The sequence below is a fragment of the Carcharhinus amblyrhynchos genome, unplaced genomic scaffold, assembly GCF_965287045.1.
Source record: "Carcharhinus amblyrhynchos unplaced genomic scaffold, sCarAmb.v2.hapA scaffold_52, whole genome shotgun sequence".
In the NCBI taxonomy this organism is placed as follows: domain Eukaryota; kingdom Metazoa; phylum Chordata; class Chondrichthyes; order Carcharhiniformes; family Carcharhinidae; genus Carcharhinus; species Carcharhinus amblyrhynchos.
In genome coordinates this window covers 657305-669646 of record NW_027649793.1, presented here as the reverse complement: position 1 = coordinate 669646, position 12342 = coordinate 657305, and the positions used below count along the sequence as shown (strand labels likewise).

At 47.5% G+C, this 12342-nt stretch overlaps 1 protein-coding gene across 1 annotated transcript in view; it reads right to left on the bottom strand.

Moving 5' to 3' along the window:
- Window positions 1-11787, bottom strand: part of LOC145337547 (butyrophilin subfamily 2 member A1-like) — a 33991-nt gene extending 22204 nt beyond the window's left edge. Inside the window, exons 1-3 of the mRNA XM_080182338.1 lie at window positions 11694-11787; window positions 7670-7760; window positions 3699-4058 (exon numbers count right to left, since the gene is read on the bottom strand). Of these exons, the coding sequence (XP_080038464.1) occupies window positions 3699-4058; window positions 7670-7751 (442 nt within the window). The 5' untranslated portion in view covers window positions 7752-7760; window positions 11694-11787. The remainder of the gene's footprint in view (window positions 1-3698; window positions 4059-7669; window positions 7761-11693) is intronic.
- Window positions 11788-12342: the final 555 nt, after the last annotated feature.

Here is a 12342-nt window from a genome sequence, read left to right as displayed (position 1 = left end):
GAGAATTCCAGAGATTCACCACCCTTTGAGTGAAGAAGTTCCTCCTCAACTCCGTTCTAAACCGCCCCCCCTTTATCTTGAGGCTGTGCCCCCTAGTCCTACTGTCCTTTCTGAGCGGGAAGAGCCTCTCCACCTCTATCCTATCCATCCCATTCATCATCTTATATGTCTCAATGAGATCTCCCCTCATTCTTCTAAACTCTAATGAGTACAAGCCTAATTTATTCAGCCTCTCCTCATAGCTCAATCCCCTCAACTCCGGTATCAGCCTAGTAAACCTCCTCTGCACTCCCTCCAAGGCCAAAATATCCTTGCGCAGATGCGGCGCCCAAAACTGCACACAGTACTCCAGCTGCGGCCTCACCAATGCCCTATACAGCTGCAGCAAGACCTCCCTACTTTTATATTCAATCCCCCTCGCTATGAAGGCCAGCATCCCATTCGCCTTCCTGACCACCTGCTGCACCTGCAAGCTGGGCTTTTGCGACTCATGCACAAGGACCCCGAGGTCCCTCTGCACCGTCGCCTGCTGCAGTTTTTCGCCACGTAAGTAATAGTCCTTCCTACCATTATTCCTACCAAAGTGGACCACCTCGCACTTGCCAACATTAAATTCCATTTAAAAGACTAGTTTTTTACTTTAGGCGCCTTTTAGAAGGTTTTAAATGTTCAAAAACACATTGAGTTGACTACAGGCCTGAGGCCCACCATCAAATGGTTCTCTGTTGCTATTTCAAAGTTATATTTCTGGTGATTTGAAAGTAGGTTAGTCACAGGAACTGGAGCCCCGCTCTCTGGCTGGAAGTTCTTATTCCTGGTGGCGGATGTGTTCCTCGCTGGGCAGGCCTGGTCACTTATTTCACACTGAGTGAGGGAGTCGAAGCAGGAACCAGGCCCACAATCAGTCAACTCAGACACCAAGCCCAGTTTTAGGACAATTTATCGCGACCGGATTGACAGTGTCGCTCCTGGCACAGAAACAACTCCATCCCGAGGTTTTTGAGAGGGGAGGTGGCAAACCCAGCGGGAAAAGGGATAAATCCCTGAACCCGATTCCCCCAAATTCCCAGAAATAGTTCAACTTGGCCGCTCGCCGGCAAAGGATTTGGCATCGTCCTCAGCCCAGCCACACCGAGAGAGTTCAAAACGCCAACGGGGAGAGAGACAGAAAACTACTAGAAAGTTCCACCAGTCCCGTACATCACAAGGAGAGTCAAATAGAAACAGGAAGTGGCCCTTCCGCCTCTCAAGCCTGTTCTGGTGGTCACTGGGTTCATAACCAACCTGCCTTCCTGCACTTTCCACAACACCCCTTACCCCTCGCCCATCTCGAACCCCCACCCCAGTATCCAAGATTCTATCCACCTCCTCCTTGAACATTCCCAACAACCGAGCGTACACAGGTCCCTGAGGGACGGAAATTATCCAGCCAGAACAAAAAGGGAGTTCCGGAAAAGTTCATTCAGTCGAATGATCCAGGAATGAGGGGATTATCCCACAAGGAAAAGCTGAGTGGGGCTGCCTGGCGTTTGGGGGGATAAGAGGTGAGCCCATACCACCCCCCCGCCCCAGGATTGAGGATCCAGAATACAAGGGAGGGGGTCACACTGTCAGGATGAGTTGCCCATTTTGAGGGAGCATTTCTTCATTCACAAGGGCTGTGAATTGTTGGAATTCTCTATCCCAGAGGGATGGGGATCCACTACATTCAACTCAGAGCGCCACAGATTTTTGAAGGGAATTAGGAATGGCCGGTGTTGCAAAGTTGAGTCGAGTAATTGGAGATTCAGAAGTTGAAAGTTCGAACCGGTGTTTCTAAATTGTAAAATGGTAAGGGTGAAGGATTGCACAGTCTGTTAAAAGATGGTCTTTTTCTCTGTGTTAAAAAAATGCAAGTATGCAGAGAGCCCAAACTGAAACATTATTATCGAAAGGCCAAGCAGCAATGTTACCAAGACAACAGGCTTTTGAATTTAGCCAATCAGGTGCTTAGATACCAAGAACCTATAAAATTTAAGTCTGATGGTTTTGACGACCTTGGACACCTTCCAAGCCCGCTGGGCACCGCAGGGGCTGCTGTGTATTCCTGACCCTTTTAGTTACATTTTAATTTGATATTTTAAGTTTCCTTTCTACTTTGGGTTTTGTTTTGGGCGATTTCCTTGTTTTTTTGGGGGGGGGGGGCACTGCCCCTTTTGAGGTCCCCTCAGTTCATCTGATTTACTTCAATGGTTTTGCCAAAAAAGATTGATCACCTTGGACCAATCGTATTGTGGGAAATATTGATATGTGATCAGGGATATAAAAGAAAGGGGGCATTAGGGAGAGAGAGACAGACAGACAGAGACACAGAGACAGAGAGCGAGAGGGACAGAGAGCGAGAGAGACAGAGAGAGAGACAGACAGACAGAGAGACACAGACAGACAGAGAGACAGAGAGACAGACAGACAGAGAGACAGCGAGAGAGACAGACAGAGAGAGAGACAGACAGAGAGAGAGACAGACAGGTAGATAGAGAGAGAGAGACAGAGACAGAGAGAGACACAGAGAGAGTGAGTGAGAGACACAGAGAGAGAGTGAGTGAGAGACACAGAGAGAAAGTGAGATACACAGAGAGAGAGAGACACAGAGAGAGAGAGACACAGAGAGAGAGAGAGACACAGAGAGAGAGACACACAGAGGGAGAGACACACAGAGGGAGAGACACACAGAGGGAGAGACACACAGAGGGAGAGAGACACAGAGGGAGAGAGACACAGAGGGAGAGAGGCAGAGAGAGAGAGAGAGGCAGAGAGAGAGAGAGGATGAGAGAGAGAGAGGATGAGAGAGAGAGAGGATGAGAGAGAGAAAGGATGAGAGAGAGAGGCAGAGAGAGTGTGAGAGACACAGAGAGTGAGAGACACAGAGAGTGAGAGACACAGAGAGAGAGAGAGATACAGAGAGAGAAAAAGAGAGACACACAGGCACAGAGAGAGAGAGAGAGAGACACACACACACACACACACACACACACACACACACACACACACACACACAGAGTGTGTGAACAAGAGAAAGAGATAGCGAAAGAGAGAGATAGAAAGAGAGGGGGAGATAGTTAGCTAGCTGCTGGCTTTCATAGCTTTACTTGTATCTTAGAGAAAGCACTATTTTGATAGCGAAGGTACCAAAGAAGAAAGAAGCTCGAGACAAAAGGATCAACAGAGAAGGCCCAGAATATCCTGGAAGGCGCAAAACCTGGTTGTAATTGTGAGAGTGATTACATTCCATTTTGTTAATGAGTGGAAACTGTATTTATCTCAACAGCATTCCATCAGAATCTTCTTTTACTCGCTTTGTCAATAGTTTAGTGTCAGTTCGATAAGTAAATTGTGATGTGTTGATTTTACAGCGAGTGTCAGGGATTTATTTAGTATTTAACCACATCACTTCAGACACGATGATCGGGTGAGCTACTCCTCTCTGGGTATTTCAATGTCAGTTCTCAGGAGGGAGAGATCTACCTCCGCTTTATAAAACCAGGAACAAGTAAAGCTGCTGTCCGAGATCAGCCACGATTTCACTGAATGGTGGACTAGCCTGATGGGCCGAATGGCCCACTCGTGCCTCACTTTCCTGTCTTCTCACGTGGAGAATTCCAAAGATCTCTGCCCGAAACCCCTCAGCCTGAGACCACCCTTTCAAAACGGCCACTGACCTGCCACGTTGAGGGTTATTTTGACTTCGTCGTGCTTGCTGGCAAACGCCACGAAGCACTTGTACACGTCCTTGTCGGAGACACGGACATTCCTGAGTTTGAGGGAGAGGTTCCCCCGTCCGATCTGGTCGAGGAACAGTTCGGTGCGGTCTCGGTACTCCGGGGGTTGGTGCGTCAGATCCTCCATCCCGTTCTTGTACATGTGGACCGGGGAAGCGTAGCCGAATTTGCTGATCCAGCGGATTTCCATCCTGCCCAAATCTTTGGCTGGCACCAACTGGCAGTCCAGGACCACGTCCCTGCCAACCGCCACCACAACTGGCTCCGGTGGTGCCGTTACCACAAAATCCGCTGCCGTATCTATAACAACCAACACAGAGAGAGAGAATCAGATCCATCACTCAGATTATTACATCGACACAGTGGCACGGTGGTTGGCACCGTCTTCGATTCCTGGCTCGAGTCACTGTCTGTGCGGAGTTTGCACATTCTCCCCGTGTCTGCGTGGGTTTCCTCCGGTTTCCTCCCACACTCCAAAGATGTACTGGTTAGGTGGATTGGCCGGGCTAAATTGCCCCTTGGCGTCAGGGAGACTAGCTAGGGTAAATATATGGGGTGTAACGGGGATAGAGCCTGGGTGGCATTGTTGTCAGTGCAGACTTGATGGGCCGAATGGCCTCCTTCTGCACAGCAGGGATTCTGTGGCGTCCGGGAGAGAGAAGCCCGAGGGAGGGAAGGTGGGCGAGAGAGGGAGGAAGGGAAGATGGGGGAGAAAGTAAGAGAGAGAGAGAGGTCAGTATTCTATTTGTCTTCCCTAACACTTGCTGAATTTGCATGGCAGTTTTTTGCGATTTAAGGATCCCAGATCCCTCTGCGCTGCAGCTTTCTGCAGTCTTTCTCCACTTAAATAATACCCAGCTCCTTTATTCTTCCCACCAATTTACATCATTTCACATTTCCAACATTATGTTACATCTGCCAAGGTTTTGCTCACTCGCTTATCCTGCTTATATCCCTCCGTAGACTCTCTGGCTGGAATTCTACCACCCCACCCACCACGGGAATCGGATCGGGCGAGAGACAAAACAACGGGAAGATCTTGGGATTTTATGGTGTGTTTTTAAATTTATTTCTTCGTCACAAGTAAGGCTTACATTAACACGGCAATGAAGTTACTGCGAAATTCCCCTCGTCGCCACTCTCCGGCCACCTGTTCGGGTCAATGCACCCTAACCAGCACATCTTTCTGAATGTGGGAAGAAACCGGAGCACCCGGAGGAAACCCACGCAGACATGGGGAGAACATGCAAACTCCACATTCCTGGTGCTGGGAGACAGCAGCACTAACCACCGTGACGAGTGAGGCCCTCTGTGTCATCCTCAGCACTTGCACTCCCACCTATTTTTACGTCACCCAAAAACTTGGGAATAGTACATTCACTCCCTTTTCCCGAGTTAATAATATATATTGTAAATAACTGTGGCCCAAACACTGGTCCCTGAGGCACTTTACTAATTACAGGCTGCCATTCTGAAAATACCTCTCTTATCCCAACTTTCTGTCTTCTATCAGTTAGCCAATCCTCTAAACATGCAAATATATCACTCCAATACCATTGGCTCTTCTTCTTAAGTAGGCTTTTATGTGTCACCTTACTGAACACTTATTGAAAATCTAAGTATATTACATCTACTGGTTCCCCTTCATCTATCCTGCTTGTGTTACTACCTCGAAGAATTCTAATAGTTGTGAAGCCATGCTGACGCTGCTTGGTTATGTTAGGCATTTTTAAATGCTCTGCCGTTATATCCACCACACAGCCTTGCCCCAGCAACCTCTGCAAGACATGCCGGATCATCGACATGGATGCCATCATCTCATGTGACCATCCACCAGGTACACGGTACATACTCGTACAACTCCGCCAACTTGATACGCTGCAGGGAAAGGATGTCCTGAGGCATGGTACACTGGGGAGACCATACAGACGCTACGACAACGGATGAATGAACACCACTCAACAATCACCAGACAGGGGTGTTCCGTTCCTGTTGGGGAACACTTCAGCAGTCACGGGCATTCAGTCTCAGGGAAGCGTTCTCCAAGGTGGCCTTCAAGACACATGACAATGCAGAATGGACGAGCAGAAACCGATAGCCAAATTCCGCACACGAGGAACGGGATCTTGGGTTCATGTCACACTCACCATTTGGCCTGGGCTTGCAAGATCTCGCTAACTGTCCTGACAATTCATACCTCTTTAACCTGTACTTAACCCTCTCTCCACTCACATTGTCTATACCTGTAAAGACTCGCATTCCAATCTTTATCGTGCGATTGAGTTTGTGTCTATATATGCCCTGTTTGTGAACCAAATCCTGCACTTACCTGAAGAAGGGGCAGCGCTCCGAAAGCTCGTGCTGCTAAGTAACCCTGTTGGACTTTAACCTGGTGTTGTGAGACTTCTTACTGTGCCCATCCCAGTCCAACGCCGGCATCTCCACACCATTATACCCTTTACAATGGCTTCTAACATTTCCACACTTAATTTAGTTCAGCTAACTGGCCAATAGTTACTTGATTTTTCCTCTCAATCCATTTTTGAATAAAAGTGTTCCATTGGCAGCTTTCCAAGCCTTTGGAACTTTTCCAGAATTTAAGGATTACTAGAAGATTCCAACCAGTGCATCCACTGAAGCTACACCCTTTAAGAACATAAGAACATAAGAAATAGGAGCAGGAGTAGGCCATCTAGCCCTTCGAGCCTGCCCCGCCATTCAATAAGATCATGGCTGATCTGTCGTGGCTCAGTTCCACTTTCCCGCCCTCTCCCCATAACCCTTAATCCCCTCTCTTATCAAGAACCCATCAACCCGCGTCTTAAAAATATTTAGCGAGGCAGCCTCCACCACTTCAACGGGCAGAGAATTCCAGAGATTCACCACCCTTTGAGTGAAGAAGTTCCTCCTCAACTCCGTTCTAAACCGCCCCCCCTTTATCTTGAGGCTGTGCCCCCTAGTCCTACTGTCTTTTTTGAGCGGGAAGAGTCTCTCCACCTCTATCCTATCCATCCCATTCATCATCTTATACGTCTCAATGAGATCTCCCCTCATTCTTCTAAACTCTAACGAGTACAAGCCTAGTTTATTCAGCCTCTCCTCATAGCTCAACCCCCTCAACTCCGGTATCAGCCTAGTAAACCTCCTGTGCACTCCCTCCAAGGCCAAAATATCTTTGCGCAGGTGCGGCGCCCAAAACTGCACACAGTACTCCAGCTGCGGCCTCACCAATGCCCTATACAGCTGCAGCAAGACCTCCCTACTTTTATATTCAATCCCCTTCGCTATGAAGGCCAGCATCCCATTCGCCTTCCTGACCACCTGCTGCACCTGCAAGCTGGGTTTTTGCGACTCATGCACAAGGACCCCGAGGTCCCTCTGCACCGTCGCCTGCTGCAGTTTTTCGCCACGTAAGTAATAGTCCTTCCTACCATTCTTCCTACCAAAGTGGACCACCTCGCACTTGCCAACATTAAATTCCATTTGCCAGTTCCTGGCCCATTCGCCCAGCCTATCTAGATCCTTCTGTAGACTCTCCACACCCTCCGTGCAATTTGCCGTTCCACCAATCTTGGTGTCATCAGCAAATTTCGACACTACACACTCAGTTCCCTCCTCCAGATCATCTATATAAATGGTATATAATATCAATATATATACTATATATATAATATATAAATGGTATTTAATATCCCAGGATGTAATCCATCAGTTCCAGGGGACTTTAGCCACATTATTTACTTGGTTCCTTTTTCTCCAGTGATTCTTACTGATTTATTTCCTCCCCCCACCTTTCTGCTCCTTGATTATTTAGCAGTTCAGAGTTGGACAAGTTACCGATCCACCCCACCAGGCAAAATGCAAAACAAGTCATTACTTATCATGAAATGTACAAGACTTTTCATTCTTACCATGAAAGATCCAAAGAAGAATCTGAAGCAGGAGAAATATTTTGGAAATCCGGATATCCAGCACTTGCAGGATACGATGCATTGTCCTTATCTGAAATATGCCCAGATATCTGAGATCAGTAAGGTACAGACACTTGCACACCTTCTCTCACAGGGGTTATACATCCTAAAATATCCCAGACGTTTGACATCACTAACACACTAGTGCGACATGGTGGCACGGTGGTTAGCATTGCTACCTCACAGCGCCAGGGACCCGGGTTCGATTCCTGACTATGTGGAATCTGCACATTCTCCCCATGTCTGCGTGGGTTTTCTCCGGGTGCTCCGGTTCCCTCCCACAGTCCAAAATACGCGCTGGTTAGGTATATTGGCCATGCTAAATTCTCCCTCCACGTAACTGAACAGGCGCTGAGTGTGGCGACTAGGGGATTTTCACAGTAACTTTGTTACAGTGTTACTGTAAGCCTATTTGTGATAGTAATAAATAAATTTAAAGACACAGACAGACACACAGACAGGTACGAGCGGAAATGGTAAAAGCTGCAGCAATTGCTGGAGAAACGGAATAGTGAGAGCAAGGATTAGTAGTGTAAAACTGTGGGCAGTACGAGATCAAAGTAGCACAGGGACAGAGAATTTAGTCCAACTTCTCTTCATTCAGCCCAATCACCATTCATTCCCCCTTAATGTTCTCTGTACAACGCACCACAGCCACTCTCATAGTCATAGAGGTTCACAGCGTGGAAACTTGTCCATGCTGCCCAGTTTTTAACGACTAAGCTTGTCCCAATTGCCTCGTATCCCTCTATACCTATCTCACCCACGTAGCTGTCTAAATGTTGTACAAAAGACAAAATTTTACCCATCTCTAAACTGCCTCTGACAGCTTGTTCCAGACACTCACCACCCTCTGTGTGAAAAAGATGCCCCTCAACACCCTTTTGTATCTCTCCCCTCTCACCTTAAACCTATACCGTCTAGTTTTAGACTCCACTACCTTTGGGAAAAGATGTTGACTATCTACCTCATCTATGAACATAAGAACATAAGAAATAGGAGCAGGAGTAGGCCATCTAGCCCTTCGAGCCTGCCCCGCCATTCAATAAGATCATGGCTGATCTGTCGTGGCTCAGTTCCGCATTCCCGCCCTCTCCCCATAACCCTTAATCCCCTCTCTCATCAAAAACCCATCAACCTGCGTCTTAAAAATATTTAGCGAGGCAGCCTCCACCACTTCAACGGGCAGAGAATTCCAGAGATTCACCACCCTTTGAGTGAAGAAGTTCCTCCTCAACTCTGCTCTAAACTGCCCCCCCCTTTATCTTGAGGCTGTGCCCTCTAGTCCTACTGTCCTTTCTGAGCGGGAAGAGTCTCTCCACCTCTATCCTATCCATCCCATTCATCATCTTATATGTCTCAATGAGATCTCCCCTCATTCTTCTAAACTCTAACGAGTACAAGCCTATGTGCCTCATTATTTTATAGACCTCTATAAGATCACCCCTAAGCTTCCTACCCTCCAGGGAAAAAGGTCCTAATCTACCCAGCCTCTCTTTATAACTCAAACCATCAAGTCCTGGTAGCATCCTAGTAAATCCTTCCTGCACTCTTTCTAGTTTAATAATATCATTTCTGTAATAGGGTAACTAGAACAATATTCCAAGTGTGGCCTTACCAATGTCTTGTACAACTTCAACAAGACGTCCCAACTCTGTAGACAATGTTCTGACCGATGAAACCAAGCATGCCAAATGCCTTCTTCACCACTCTGTCCACCGGTGACTCCACTTTCAAGGAGCTATGAACCTGTCGTCTGAGATCTTTCTGTTCTGTAACTCTCCCCAATGCCCTACCATTAACTGAATAACTCCCGCCCCGATTCCATCTACCAAAATGCATTAACCTCACATTTATCTAAATTATACTCCACCTGACATTCATCGACCCTCTCGTGTCAGTAAGTTCCAAGTTCTCACCTGTATTTCCAACTGGATTTGTTAGTGGCAGGATTGGATTTATAACATCTTGCAGGGGGGGGTTCTGGAAAATTCCAGCCTTGCCTTTATATAGCACCTTTCACACCATGCCAAACCGTCCTTAACCAATGTTGTCACGTTTAAACACGGCAGCCAATGCGCACACACCAGGCTCCCACAATCAGCAGTGTGATCGTGAGCAGGTCATCTATTCTTTGGGAATTTGATTGAGGGCTGAATGTTGTCCAGGACATTAGGATCTAACTCCCCTTCTTCTGAAAAAGTGGCTATGTCATTGTTTATATCCACCCCCAGGAGGGAAGTCGGACCTGGTCTAAATGCCTCAACTGAAAAACAGCATCAATGACAGTGCACACTCCCTCAGTTCATTTATGGATGTGGGTGTCACTGGTTAGGCCAGCACTGATTATTCATCCCTAATTTCCCCCTGTGAAGGTGGTGGTGAGGTGCCTCCTTCAACCTGCTGCAGTCACCGAGGTGTAGGTACTGCTGTAGGGAAGGAGGTTGAGGATTTTGACACAGTGAAGGAACAGTAATATATTCCCAAGTCAGGATGGTGAGTGACTTGAGCTCACCTTGACTTGAAAGACTGGCTCTATTCTTTCTCCCGCTGTCAGACCTGCTGAGATTTTCCAGCAGTTTCTGTTTTTTCTTTCCGATTCTTTATCTACGGCGCGTGGCTTGGAAGAGAATCTCTAAGTGCTGGTGTTCCCAGGTATCTGCTGCTCTTATCTTTCTAGACATGGGTTTAGAAGGTGCTGCCTAAGAAACCTCGGTGAGTTCCTGCAGTGCATCTTGTAGACAGTACACACGGCTGAGGGCTTGTGTGGAGGGAGTAGCAATCAAGCTGCTTTGTCCTGGATGGTGTTGAGCATCTTGAGTGTTGGAGCTACACTGATCCATCACTCCCCTGACTTGTGCCTTGTAGGTGTGAGCAGGCTTGGAGGAGTCAGAAGAGTCACAGTATCCCTAGCCTCTGACCTGCTCTGGTAGCCACAGTATTTATACGGCTAGTCCAGTTCAGCTTCTGCTCAGTGAGATGTTTGGTCTAGATTTTTTTTTGTGTTGGAGTGGGACTTTGAATCCACAATTTTCTGAGGTAGCAGCCACCACTTTGCCTTTCCTCAGCTGTTCAATATTCCTGATAAGTTGCCCTTCTCACAACCTCCGCTCTCAGAGGCAGTAGCAATTTTTTTAAGGAAAAGTCTGGGAAAGACCGGGAGAATATCCCACGTTGGGGTGGGGGGGGGGTCAGCCTGGTCCTAATGAGAAGACAAAGCTTTGTGGCACAAAAAAGGCCCTTCAGCCCATCATGTCTATGCTAGCCATCCAGCACTTATCGATTCTAATCCCATTTTTCAGTATTTAGTCTGTAGCTGTGTACACCGCAGCATTACAAACACTCACCTAAACGCTTCTTAAATGTTGTGAAGGTTTCCATCTCACCCGTGCTTTCAGGCAGTGAGTTCTGGATTCCCAGCACCCTCTGAGTGAATAAATGTTTCCTCAAATCCCCTCCTCCTTGAATCTATGCCCAAATTGATTTGATTTATAATTGTCACAGGTATTGGGATACAGTGAAAAGTTTTTTTTTGGTGGGTATACAAAGAAAACGGTGTACAGAGAAGGAGAGAGTGCAGAATGTAGTGCTACAGGATGTAGGAAATGAGCCACAGGTCCACGCAAAAGCAACAGAGAAGAAGCTGTTGTTTTGAGTCAGCTCCTTCCTACTTACCCTACACCCCGATCAGGTCCTTCTTACCCCCTCACTGATACCCCAGATCCTCCTCTCGGGAAGAGTGGGATATGAGAGAGCCCTTGCTTCAATAAAAGACTCTAAATTTTCATGGAGCAATCCAGCCCCTCCCTAACCTCCTGCCGATGCCTGTGTGTGTGTGTGTGTGTGTGGTGCTTTTCCCAGTCTGTGGGATATAAATCCCCCCCCCTCTGTCTCAGTCTGAGTTACAGCCGCTCTCTCTGCACCGACTGAAATTAACACGGGCTGAAATAAACAAGAGACTCACCGACTGGAATGGATAAAGGGACCGGAGCCCCTCCAGCTCTCACTCGGGACAAGCAGGGAGGGGAAATCAGAAAGTCTTTCACTTTCAATTTGATGTCACCTCCGCCTTCTCTTGCGATTGAAGGTCATCAAATTCAAAAAAAACTCCGGAACTTAAGAGGATTTTATTTTATCCTCAAAACCCCCTCTCTGCAATAATACATTGTCTAATAGTTTGTCTCTGTTCCTGCACCTCCCCAACACAATTCAAATTTAAACACTCCTGAGGTTCACCAACATTTATCAGTGTGTAAGGAAGCCATTCGGCCCCTCGTGTCGGTGCTAACCAAGGTACAGTTTCATCCCCACTTTCTTCATCCAGGTCCCTATGTTTCTGTTACCTAAAGTGTGTTTGTTTTTATTAATGAAAAGAATGTTTTTTCTCTCTCTACTACCCCTTCAGGCAGAGTCCCAGACTCCGCCTGTCCCACTCCCCCCACCCCAACCCTTCTCAACTGAGGGAGGAATTTCACCCCCTCCGCCTCAGGAACTGTAGTGGGCTGGACACGATCCATGCAAAAGTCCACTGACCTCGGGGCGAATGTGGCCGGAAAATCCCACCCTAAATATTTCATGGCCCCCAAAAACGGAGGGGTTGGAAAATGCGGGCG